At 41.5% G+C, this 13,677-nt stretch overlaps 1 protein-coding gene across 1 annotated transcript in view; it reads left to right on the top strand.

The window, feature by feature from the left end:
* Positions 1 to 12,784, top strand: part of LOC308658414 (protein disulfide-isomerase TMX3-like) — a 67,261-nt gene extending 54,477 nt beyond the window's left edge. The window contains exon 16 of the mRNA XM_081311040.1: positions 12,643 to 12,784. Coding sequence (XP_081167166.1) covers positions 12,643 to 12,660 — 18 coding nt within the window. The 3' untranslated portion in view covers positions 12,661 to 12,784. The remainder of the gene's footprint in view (positions 1 to 12,642) is intronic.
* The last annotated feature ends 893 nt before the right edge of the window (positions 12,785 to 13,677 follow it).

Genomic DNA, 13,677 nt, shown 5'->3' with positions numbered 1-13,677 from the left:
AGACTCAAGTTACTCTAAAATCAACATTGCTTAGGTTATGATTTCATTTAATTTCCACAGAGATCTTAATTGACTCACGCTTGGCAAATAGGGGAGACAAAGGAACTATCTACTGTGTTTCACTTAACAGCTAGTAGGTTAGAATTGGATGAATGCTGGTGGGGCAGCCTTTTTGATAGAGTTGGAAGATTTGGTGAAACCAGGATGCCCAGCTACACTCAAATTTCAGATCATCAAAAAGTGTTTTGTGTGATGTCCATGCAATATTTGAAGTAAGAAAATAAGAAAGTTGCATTCCATTGGACTAAAGATAAATAAAATGGATGTCACCATAAAATGAGGGGACATACCAGGGTCATATTATGTTAAAATGTCATTCCATGCTTGGCTGAGTGAACACTGAGGTGGGCCCCTGTATGTTTTCTGGCATCGGCAGTCAGACGAGCAGGCTGGGTTCTCTGGGACTTTGACTCTCTTCACCTCTCCACGTACAAGTGTTGTCACAGATGCTGCCCAGGGACACTCGTGCCCTCATCTCAGCTCAGAGATTCCACTCACCTCATCGAGCAGCCCATCGGGCTTTTTCTGTTATGTTCATGGATTCATTTTGCTATTTATTTATGTAGCTCAAACTTTTTATCTTTATATTTATTTTTAAACCAATACCTAAAAAGATAAAACCCATACATATGATGGGATACCAAGGAATGTTTCAATACATCTGCATTGTGTAATGTTGCAGTCTGGACATAGGCAGTGATCTCCTCACACGTTTATCATTTCTTTGTGGGGAAGGTGTTCAGATCTGCCGCAGTCCAGCTGCAGCAAAACAGCCGGGGGGTGACGAGCAACTTGTGTAGATTGATACAGCAGGAGTGGGAGCTGTTTACTGTAGGACAGGAGGGGTAAATATACATTCCACACAGCTTATCTTAATTAACATAAACTCGATGCAGCAGTCAACCAATAAGGAATCTCCACACTCAATGGCTCGCTGGCGCCACCTCACAAACCACTCCCCCTGGCAAAATGCCAGGCGCCATCCTGACTTGTTTACAGATTCTAACAAGATCATGTCTTCTGGCTTTCTGGAGGGTGTGGTCTGCAGTCACCCTGCCCTGCGACAGCACCCCAGAGCTGCACACCCCTCTTCATCTGACACTTAGAGCCCCTCGAGTCAAGCTTTCCCAGCTCTCCCTCCCCACCCTCCTTCCTCCTCATGATTCATTTTGAAATCCTGTGTTATTCTTTCCAATACTGATGAATATGTGTTGTTCACTTGTAAGTTCTGAAGCACAGTGAGGAAGAAACATAGTTCAGTCTCCATCTGAGAAAGACTGGGACGTCCCCAGTACCACTGAAGTCCCTGTCATCTCAGAAGGTAGCTCTTCCTGCCCTCCCACGGGGTGCCACACTGCTCGACCTCCTGCACTCCTTTCTGAAGGGACTTACCATGTATGTAGGAATCCCTGCCTGATGTTTTATTTAATTCTGTCTCTAACCTTTACATAACGGTATGGAAGTCCATGAATTCTCCCACGTGTGTTCTTCTTTCACGCAAGCTTTTGAGAACTGTTGTCTTAGTTGAGTTCTCCCAGAAGCAGGCCCTGAAATAGAGGTTTGAAGAAAATAGTTTTGCATAGAAAGTTCTGAGAAAACGAGGAGGTGAATGTGGGGTGATGGAGAGGCCAGAGGAAGCCAGTAAGGGGTGCGCATTGAGACATCAGGCTCAGAGGGTGACTGAGGCTTTGTTTTGCAGGGAACTCTGGGAAATGGTGTGGAGCCCAGGCCTGGGAAGCATCGCACCTGAGGGAGGAGGGAGCTGGGTGGCTGCACACCAGCTCCCAAAAGTGTCATCCAGGGCTGTGTGCGGGTGGCAGCTGTTCATTCCTTGGCACTTCCAGCCTGGCCTAGCCTCCTGCACAAGGGACAGCCCTTGGCAGTTGGAAATTTGTGGAAACAAAATGCACTGACATTGAGAAAACTTCTTTTGAGGTACAAACAACTAAAGTTCATTTCCTCTAGAGAATTGAATAGTGTAACATAAAAAAGAACGAAATTTGGGATTTTTATTCCAGGCTCCAGTGCTGAATGTAAAACAGATTTGGCTGACCTATTAAGTGCGTCCACTTTGTCCTTGGCAGCGAGGGAGTGTTCCTCAGGTTTGTGTGTTGGGCTATTACCAGTTAAGCATCGTGATCTGTGTATGCCTGAGAGTCCAGCTACCTCTGTGTCCTCCTCCTGCTGTAACAAAGCCCCCATGCCTTCTGATTCCCTGGGACCCGACTTCTGGGTTCTAGACAGTGGGAGGGGAGGAAGTGACTGGTGCCACTTCGTCACCCAGGGCATAGGACCCTTCTCTACTGCGTGCCTACTCCAGCTCATCCAAGGACGGACAACTAGGGAGTGGAAGACAGGGTCAGAAATGACAGCATGAATGTGGGCACACCACTGACATGACAGGAGGTGTGGCTTTAGGCGAATAAGAAATAAATGACTCTGTTTCTTGAACATGATGCTTCTGGGAACTCACTGCCGCTGTCCCCTGTATTAACTTTAATCAGCACTGTTCACTGAAGCTTACAACTGGAGGCATACTGCTTCTGCCAACCCCTGGAGTATTTTGCTTATGAGTTATTAAATCACAATGTAATGAATTGCAAAAAAATATTTACTGCATAAGTGTACACTTATCTTCAAAATAATGAATTTAAGCCTTAAGTATGCAAAACCAAACATAAAGGAATACACAAAATTAGGGTCATGTAGCAAGGAATAAATAATATGCCTCAGTTATTTATTATAACTTGTTTCTTGGTGCCAGAACTGCAGAATATACTCCTAGCTAAAGACATTGATGGATTCCAAAATTCACCTTCTTCATGTGAGTCCCTAAATCAGCCACGGCAATCTCCTTTCCTTTGCCAGTGACTGATTTAGAAATAGGCATGGGGCACATTTCTGTCCATTGTCCCCAAAGGTACTTACCCCCAGAACAAAAGACATACAGGAAGATATCCCATCGCTCTCCTATAACTGTGAGGTAGGTGAGCATGTGATGACTGGGACTCTCGCAGCCCTCTTGTGACTATGCACCACTGAACTGAGGGCCAGGCAAGCTGTATAGATGGATGAAGGGAGACCAGGGTCATGATGATGGGTTGAAGTGTAAGCTGTTGCCTCAAATAGCCTAAGATTGCTCTTCTGAGTACTTCTTGCTCCACAAGAAACCTCATTTTTCTTGTAGTTTAGTGGAGCTTAGGATGTGGTTTCCTATTACTGGCAGCTGGATGCATCTTAAATCCTACACTGTCCTCAACAGGTTTATGGGGAACATTGAAGAACAAATAGGACCCAGACAACTTTTGAAATTTTCTACCTGTTTCTCTCTCCTTCTCTGTGTGAAGATGTGTATTTCTCACTGCTGCCATTGCTGTTTCTATTAATTGGTTATAATTATTTTGGATAAATAGAGGCAGATAATAGAAATATGTGAAATATATTTTCCCGACAGTTATGCAGTCTATTTTACAAGTTATAAAGTCTTTTGCTATTTTAATACATTGAAAAGTTATATTTGAAAATTAAACCTGGAAGTATATAGAAGTGAATTATATTTAATCCTTCTGAGAGAATAGTCATCACCATCTAGGTACATATTTCCCGTAGACTGATTTATGCCCAGGATTTATATGGACAGGATTTATATTGCTGGTTTCTCTGAGGTAAACAGAGACAAGATGTAGCCAGGAACCAAAGCAGCCAGAGCAATAAGAAAAGGAATTATAAAATTTCATATCTACAGACCAGACCCGGAAGGATCACTTGGAGCCCTGACACCCTGACTGCTCCTGGGCTGTCTCCTTCACCTGACTCAGGAGCAGGTGCTAACTCTCAGCAAAACTAGATTGGCAGTTGTCCTAAACATCACTAGCAATGCGCACTTGAATGCACCTCCGTGGAGACCTGATAAAAATTTTTCAAAAGTAAACTTTATTTTTTGGAACAGTTTTAGGTTTCTAGCAAAATCAAGCAGTAAGTACAGAGAGTTCCCATATACTCCCTGCCCTAAAACATGTAGATTCCCATCACAGTGTCCCCCTCCAGGGAGGCTCTTTCGTCACGATTGAGGAACCCACACTGACACACCATCCTGACCCAGACTTCCATATAGTCGGCATCAGGTTCACTCCATGCTGCTCACTCTATGGATCTAGAAAGATGTCTGTGGGTGTGTGTCTGCCTCCATAGTACCGTGGGCTGGTCTCACTGTCCTGAAAATCCCTCGTGCTCTTCTCAGCCTCCAGTCTCTCCGACCTCCCTGTACTTGCTCATCTTTTCACTGTCCCCATGGTTTGCCCTTAACCAAATGTTGTACAGTTGAAATTATGCATTTGATACCTTCTCTGATCGACCTCTTGATCAGATGCATGTCAATGTGCTCCATGTCTTTTACAGCTTGGTAGCTCCTTCCATCATTTGTGCCTATTAGTTTATTTTCCTATTCGCCCATTGAAGGACATTTGGTTGCTTCCAAATTTGGACAATTACGAATCAAGCTTTTCTAAACCTTTATGTGCAGGGTTTTCATGGCTATATTTCCAACTCAAGTGTGTAGATACCATGTCTGGATTGCATGACAAGAGTACATAGGATTTTGTAAGAAACTGCTAAAACGTCTTCCAAAATCTCTATGCCATTTTGCATCCTCACCAGTAATGAACAAGAGCTCCTGTTATTCCACGTCCTCGCCAGCATTTGGTGAGGTCAGTGTCCAGATTATGCATTCTCACAGGTAAGCAACAATATCTCACTGTTGTTTTAATTTGCAGTTCCCAAGTGACATGTCATATGGGGCATGTTTACATGTGCTTATTTGTTATCTGTAGTTCTTCTTTGCTTAGGTGTCTGTTCAAATCTTTAGGTCATATTTTAATTGGGTTTTTAACTTTCTTATTGTTCAGTTTTGAGAGCTTTTTGCTTAATTTGGATTCAAAATACCAAATTTGTGTCTTACAAATATTTTCTCTCCTAGTCTTTCGCTCGTTTTACCTACCTACTGACAATGTCTATGGCAGAGCAGAAAATCTTAATTTTAATGAAATGCAACTTATCAATTCTTTCTTTCAGGGGTTGGGCCTTCATTGGTGTTACATAAGTCATCGCCAAAATCAAGGTCATTGAGAATTTCTCTATTTTATCATTAGAATTTTGGTAGTTTTGCATTTTACATTTAGATCTAAGATCTCTTTGAGTTAATTTTTTAATAAAGTTTTAAAGAGATTTTTAAAATGTCATCACATGGGATCTTTGTAGATCACTGCATAGTTTATTCGGTGCTAGGAAACTTCCAGAAGGCATGCTACATAGGACATAAAAGTTGAGTTTTCACTTGCTCCTGAAGAAGAAGTGAAGGCCCTGGGTATCTGCTTAAACTTGTCAGTGAATAACCTGCTCTGAATGGGCTCTTCTAAAGTTATTTGATGTTTTAAAAGGCATTTACCAAAGATAATTAATCAGAATTCTTTCTTTTTGATAAAATTAGTAACTGCTTATAATTATCCTGAGTCTTAAGAACCCAATATTATGATACCCCATGCCATCCACCAGGAAACCTGTGATCAGGGGATCTAAGCCACTCACCAAGGACTCACCAATCCTGCAGCTTTCCACGGCTCCCAGTTCCCTCTCCACGTAGCTGGGATTTGGAGTTGTCTTGGGAAGAGCATTTTCAAATTCTCTTTCCTTTCTTGGGAATCTTCTCTGCAGTTTCGCTTTTTCTCATTGATTTTCTCTTCAATGATTTTTATCCTAAAGTTCTGTTTAGTTTCCAACAAGGCAAAAAAAAAAACAAAAACAAAAACAAAAACAAAAACGTTCTTTGGTTTATTTACCTCTCTCACTGTTTGGTTTCAAAAAGAAACTAACACCACAAATGCCTTAATGACTTTTGAAGAAAAGAGACATTGAAATGACAAATGAGAGCTATCAAGTTAAATTTGTTTTTGAATCTACTTTGAGTTTAATGAATGAGAGAAAGAACCAATCCATCTATAATCAGGTTTTCCTGACCCAAGTGTCTGACCTGCACTGTTCTGCACGTGATGCAGTAAAAACACGACTGCTGTACACACTTTTGAGCTGTGCAGGGCTTTATACCAACAGCATACATTATGTTATTCAACTGGTAAGTGTTACTCATTGACTCCAAGGGGCAGAGTAGTGTGCAGAGATTTAAAATCAATTTTCATGTGATAAATTTGGGTGATTCTTTTTCCTTGAATTGTTTCGCTTTAGAATAATCATAGATTTGAAAAATAGGTATGATTCTCATTTACTTTCACAAATGAGGAAACTGAGGTTAAGCGAAATAAATGAAATTCCCAGTGCTAAAGGAATCAGGAGCCAGGCAGGAGTCAGGGTTCCGGCTTCTTAGGGCGCACTCCGGAACAAAACCTGTGAGACCTGAAGAGCTGAAGTTCATGTGTAAGTGAGCGTTTCTTAACGTTGAGTATGAAATGATTTCAGGTATTTAAATGAGCATTGGTGACAGGGAAAAAACCCAAGGTAAGGGGATATAACTGGGCAGCTGCCAAGCCCCTGTGCTGCTAATGGACAGTCAGCTGGCCTGTGCAGCCAGAGGCTCCTCATAGGTGGTTCCCAGTGGTGACCAATAGCATGTTGAACAAGCAGTGATCGTTACCGCTCCTAGATTTGCACGTTCAGTTTGTAACAGTGTGGTGTAACCTCTTTGGAGCTCCTGAGATAGACTGATGTGTAAACAGGGTGTAGACATAAGCAAATGATGATGAAACACTACAGGTCTCATGATTCGTGAAGGATGTATTTCAGAAACAATATATTTATAGAGAGCCCTGCTAAATCTAAATGCCACTCCGTATCCCTAGGTTTTCATTCTTTAGTTGAAGATGTAATAGGATGATCTCCAGAGGCTCAGAGACCATGATGTAAAAGAAAAAACAAAGTGGCACAGAATCTGAAAAGCCATCAGGGAATGGCTGACAGATCTGACTCACGAGGAAGTTAGCTTTAGAAACCGAGTACCCAGAGGATGCTGCATTGGTTTCCCCTGAGGAATAAAAAATCTAAATTATAGGAACGTAATGGTGATTTAACTCACAGGGTGCCGTTTGTTCCAAAGTTTCCCACTTGGTTGAAATATTCAAACTCTGAGTAGAATTCTCAAATGCATGTTGTGCACGGACATCCCCTAAGATCTGTGTTTCTCCCTTTAGTGATGTACAGGAGCAACCGAGATGCACTTGAAATACGTCTGCCTACCAAAAGTATGATAGCCAAGGGAATAAAAATTATCACGAAGCATTTAGCATATCCAGAGTGATGTAGAAATGCTAAATGACGTGCCAAAGCTTACCAGGTGATTGATGTGTGATTTGTCAAGTAACTGAGAATGCATTTCATTCTTTAAGGGAGAACAAAGGGGCTTTCAGTAGTAGAGTTCAAAGGCACCAGTGTGATGGAGAGAGGGTGAATGTGTGTGTGTGTGTGTGTGTGTGTGTGTGTGTGTGTGTACATGATGAACAGAAAGGTGAGACATAAACTACTCCAATAATTTTATTTTAAAAAATCTTATCCCCTAAGTTGGGTAGTTTCAACTGAATTTGATGTAACTAGGGTTTGCATGTCATCCATTCTACAACAAGTACTATGTTTGAAAACCAGAGTAGAAAAAAGTATTTAAACCTTAGCGGCCCTCTCAGTCTTGAGGGGATGACAGATACATAAATGGGAAAATTATAATAAAATGTGGTTTTACTATGTCTTGGTACATTTTTTGCTGCTCTAACAAAATACATGGCACTGGGTAATTTATGATAAGTAGAAATCTTTTCCTGGAGGGGAGGAAGTCCATGACCTAGGATATGGCAATGGCCCTCTTGCTGTGTCCTCCCATGGCAGAAGGGCAAGGAGAGAGGGATGGAGGGACAGAGAGAGGCTGAACCTGTCTTTCCAGAAGGAGCCCACTTCTTGATAACGGTGCCAGTCCACTCATGAGGGCAGAGGCCACACAACCTCATGGCTGCTCACAGGGTCCCACCTCCCTCGCTCCTGCAGTGGGGATCACGTTTCTAACACGTGCTTCCTGAGGGACTCATTTACGACACAGCAGAGTGTAGAACAGCTGTTCCCCTGTGGACACACAGATGCCAGGGCACCTACCCTTACCTGTACCTGCACTCACCCGCAGGGCGAGAACTGGACTTGAATCCTGCCTTGGGTTGCGGTTAGTGTTGGTGCTGTTTTAGTGGCTTCTTGAAATCTTAGATCATCTTTAGTTGAGGTTGTACTTGTGATGGTTTGGGATATGAGGTGTCTTCCCAAAGCACATATTGGATAAGGCAGGAGTGTTCAGAGGTGAGGTGCTTTGATTATGAGAGCTATGACCTCACCAGAGGATTGCTGTATCTGCTAGAGTAATGATTGGAATTCCTGTAGGCATGTGGGGTGTTCTAATAATAATGATCTTCTTCCCTTCCAGTAGTAGTTACTTCAGTCTTATCAACTGCCACTCATTTTGACCCTACTTGCATCTTTGGTGTTGATATTTTGTCTCTGTTGCCCCCCTCTCTCTCTCTTTCTCCCTCTCCTTCCTGACCACCATGCACTGACCTTCTTTCCCCCTCCCTGCCCTTCTGCCATGATGCTCTGCCTCACTTCAGGCTGCGAGCAATGGAGCTGGCCAACCACCGACTGATCCTCTGAAACCATGAGCCAAAATAATCTTCTCCTCCTATAAATTGTCCTTGTCAGGTTTTTGGTCACAGCAATGAAAAGCTGACTAACACAGTACCTAGAAATAATTTTGAAAAATAGCATAACTTCTCAAAAATTTTAGAATAAATTGTGAGAATCTTCCAGTTACAAACCATATTCTAGCATCAAGAAATTCAGGACTTAAAAATTATTAGAATTCTGATTGCCTGTGTGGCAGAATGAACAGCTTAGTAAAACTAAGCATTTTTTAAAAAATCAGCACTTTTGTACTATTTTATATGTATTGCATAGAACATTTTTGTTGTATTATGTGGTGGTGTTTTTTCCTAGTCTTACCTTCAGCAGATTGGTGTATTGACATGTTAGATTGGTTGTTATTATTCTGGCTATTGAAGCAGCATAAGTAGAAATTTCTCAAATTTCTAAAGAATGCAAGAAACTCAAGGTAAGCCCTCTCCTAAGTGCTAATAAATAATGTTTAGAGATAGCTGTGTTCTTCTGTCTGTTATCTCTGAACCCACCTTTATCTTACTATAAGATTGTAGTTATCTCATTGTCCATTAAGTGAATATGTTCCATTTAATCTTAGTCTTTTTTCAATAATAATGATCAATGTTTGTTTCTTTGGCATTGGTCTTAAATTACAAAAAAAAAAAATTCTAATAATCTTCTTCCCTTCCCATAGTAATTATTTCAGTCTTATCACCTGCCACTCATTTTGATCCTACTTGAAATTTTATGATCAACTCTTGGCATCTGATTAATTAAAAGCCAGAGAGAGAGCTTATGTGATTTTGGAGAGGATAGGAACTCTCTGGTGCTAAATCCTTGCTCCTGTTGTTAATACTTATTTTTAAAAATGGAATCCTGGCAGCAAGTCATCACACAATCTGTAAGTAATAACCTGTTGGGATGGCTGGAGGGGCAGCAATCCACAACAGCGACTATAATCAATAGTGTGGGAGTCAGTCACGTTACATGAATTATTTAGCTTTATAGTTCCTCCTCAGGAAAAAAAAAGTGCAGCGGTTGAGCAAACAAATGTTCTCATTACATCCTGTCACTCATCTCTAACCGCATATTATTGGGTGGTTATTTAGAGAGAGAGATTATATCTGGAGGAACTGGTTCGAACTCTGTGACTCTCCAATAAAATACCACAAAACTTTTAAAGAGCAGGTTTCCAGGGACAGACCAGCCCCCAGCAAAGTGGATTGTCTGTGAGCCGGGCTGAGCAGTGTGTCTAAAATAAAATGGCAGCTCACCCAGATCCTTTGAAGAGAGGAGGCAGAGTCACAGCAAGGACACAAAGCCGCCGCATGCTGACCACGGACCACACGCTCCACTTCAGATTGGGACTCCCTGAGAAGGGGGCGCAAACCCCAGGTAGCCCGTCTGCCATCCTCCCTGGCAGGCCCGCGGGATCAGGGCATTCCATGGATACCCGGAAGGCAGCATCTGGCAGGGCTCACTGTCACCTACTCTTGACAGGGACTAAAACATAAGCAGGTGAGATCCTGCAGAGGGAAGGATGAAGGCCTGACAGATGCGGGTTTTCCTACCGACTCTGCAGCATTGCAAAAGAAGCATCAGAGAATCCAAAGAGAGAGTGTGGGGAACCCAGGAAGCCAGCAGAGCTAGTTCCTGCTCTCAGCAGCCAAGTTCTGAACAGACCCGGCTGCCTCTCAACTACCCACCACACTCCAGGTCAAGGTGCAGGGGACACAGCATTGTGAGTTAAAGGAAAGGGCAGTTTGCTTCTCGATGCTAATTGGGGACCCAAGAAAGTTTGAGGCCATTTTTATTCCACCAGGATCTCCATCCGTGCCCTCAAATATGTGTTATGAAATAAAAAAGTGCAGATCCACTCCTTAGCTGTCCCATTGCCTGACCCTCCTACCCCCTCCACCTGATGGTAGCCCCTGATGCCGTTCATAACAGAAATTCAGAGCCACCAATTTTCCAAATTGGATGACACACTCAGCATTAAAAGGATTCTATCCAATGCTGGAGGCATAGGATAGGGGTAGCATGTGCCTACCCTGGAGTCACAGCTCCTTTTGGGAACAGAAGATTCCTTACAATATATTTTTTTATTGCAGATAACTTGTGATTATAGCTCATGGATTGATGGATGCAGTTGTTCAGTCAACAAACATTTAATACACTTTAGTATGTGACAGTCATTATTTCTTCCTTCTGGGCGCATAGGACTGAACAAAAGCAAAAGTTCTCCCCTCCATGACTACCTGTGTAGGTGACAGAGGCACATGACAAATGAGATAAATCAGAAAATATAGGATGCTAGTGAGAACTATGACAATAAAGAAAGCAGGAAGTAAGGATGAGCAATTTGGCTTGAGGTCTGGGCTGACTCTGGGTCCCCAGGTGTGGCTATCTGCATGTTGATTTGCCTGGTTAAGAAACTAGCATTTCAAGTTTTTCTCCCTGAAGTGTAGGAGTGGGTCTTCCAGAGCCACTGTGTGGCATGGGGATAGACAGAGTCCTTCCCCTAAAGGACAGATTCTTACAGGTGCTTGTTTCAATACTACTAGGCTGGTATTCTCACCACAGAGGTACGTGTTACATTCCTAATCTCCAGCAGCAACAGGTGAAAAGCAGCGTATCCGTTCGTTTTATGTCCCAGTAATTTTATAGTTGAGCAGTAAACTTTTGACATTACAATGTCACCTAGGATTCTGCATCAGGGTATCACTGCAAAGAGACACTGGCTTATGTTTATCATATCAGACTATCACCATTCAAGGTACCAGACCACACAGATTAATGTCACCGATTGCATTTTTTCTCTAGAAGTGAAGATATGATTCAGCAGGGATTGCCTTTTGAAAACAGGCACTGCAAAAATTGAATAAGTTCCTGGAAGCCTGGAGTATGCTATTTCATGCTTTTCTTCGTAATAATAATGCTATTTTTCATTGTAGGATGGATATTAATTTCTATATATATATATATATATATATATATATATATATATATATATATATATAATTTTAAACAGTAAGCATAAAATCATTTCTCTTGAATCTTCCAGTGGAGCTGCAGGAATACAGGGAAATCAAACAAAGGCTTTCAGGATAAGAGGTATTTTTTTTCCTGAGAAGTTCCCCTCAAGTTAGGAACAAAGATCCTGAATAAGAGTGGAGGAGGTGAAAGTCAGCTAATGACTATTAAAATTGGACACCTCTATAGACTCCTTGTTATGAAAAATGAGGACAACAACATACTTACCCTTTGTCCCATGCCTCCCTCCTACACTCCTGATTTTATGGCTTAATTTTAACAGGGTGTGTAATTTCTACATTCTGTTCAGGAACCACGTTCCACGGTTGGTGAGCAGCGGCTGTGCTTGTAAATCAACCCAATACTCCTCCCCAGGATGGTGGCTGAGATTCCCTTCCAGAGATTGTTTTATGCAGTTCTGGGTTGACTGCATTTCACCTAAAAATACATTTTTTTTTTCTTTTAAGAGGAGTTCATGAGTCCTGTGCTCCCTGAGTTATGTGTGCTTGAAAGTATTTCCTTTCATACTTTTAGAAAAAAAATCAATGGGAATAAAATTATTGTCTCACATTTCCTTTTCCTTATAACTTTGTTGTATAGCAGATGTCCAGAACTTGTTCATCTCACATAACTGAATCTGTGCCCAGTTGCATAGCAACTTCCCACATGAGGGTTTTGGATTAGCCTTTCAGATCATTTTTGGGAGCCTTTAACAGAACATATTCAGTAGGGTCATTAGAGTTTGTATTAGAGTAAGACTAGCTGCTATGAGAAGTAAACCTCAAAGTGGGTGATCCTCAAGATGACAGAAGCAGTTGTTTTTTTCACTTTAAGTAAAACACAGTTGTTTTTACTTTACAGGATTTCTCTGAATGGTGACTCAAGAACTCAGGAGCCTTATGCCCTGTGGCTCCTAAAGTGTCAACACAGATCCCTATATGTTTTCGGATATCAAGCCAGTGGAGATCAAAAAGCTAAGAAGATCTTGGGTAGGAAGCACTGTGGGCCAGCCAGGAGAGACTACTGAGGCTTTCTTTGTGTGTACATCCCATCTGCCAGAGCTCATTTGGATGGCCACACCTGCCTACCAAGTAGATTATTTCTCAAATAAAGGGAGCTCAGTGCATAGGAAAAGCACATGTGTTTGGGGGCAATCAGTCATCTCTGCCTAATTGCAGTGGGTTTAGATGAGAATAGAGCCTGAAGACTGTAGTCAGTGAATGAGGTACTCAGTAATCATTTGTTTTGTGGATAAACAAACATCTATTATTATATCCTCACTCTTCATGTAAGATAGGTCATGTACCCTTACTGTTATAATACTTTATCCAAACAGTACTTTGCGGTTTATCAAGCGGTTTTTGTTCAATTCCTCAATCATCTAAAGTAGTAGAACAGTAGCAATAGTTAATCAGTACAAAACTTGAGAAATTAAACTACTTTCCTAAGATTAGACTCCCAATTCAACTTACTTCCTATGGAAATACCCCCCTCCCCACATGCATATGGTATGAATGATAATTTCACTGTTATTGAATTGTATTTCCTAAAAATTGATAGCAGGGCCAGATCTTTTCTTATTACCATATGTAGGGGGCTTGTTACATATTAAAAAATGTAATACCTTTGCATCTTTAATTTAAAGATTTAGATTACATAAAATAATAGAGAAAGATATCACAGGCTTTTAAGCCACATAGAAGAAAACATATTTAAGTCCCCTTAGTTAAAACGTAAGAATAAATCAGTAAAAAATGTATAGGGAATCATCTCAGTATTTTAAGTCCCTCAAACAGGTGTCCTTTGGAGCTGGAATTCCTTTCTGGGCATGACAGTAGCCTCAGTGTCCCCTCAGAACTGGATATTGGATGTCTGTTAACTTGCTGTAGTGAACTC

The sequence above is a fragment of the Spermophilus citellus genome (genome assembly GCF_964194105.1).
Source record: "Spermophilus citellus genome assembly, chromosome: 10".
Lineage (NCBI taxonomy): Eukaryota > Metazoa > Chordata > Mammalia > Rodentia > Sciuridae > Spermophilus > Spermophilus citellus.
The sequence above is the reverse complement of the archived record's forward strand: the minus strand, read 5'-3'. Positions and strand labels throughout refer to the sequence as shown.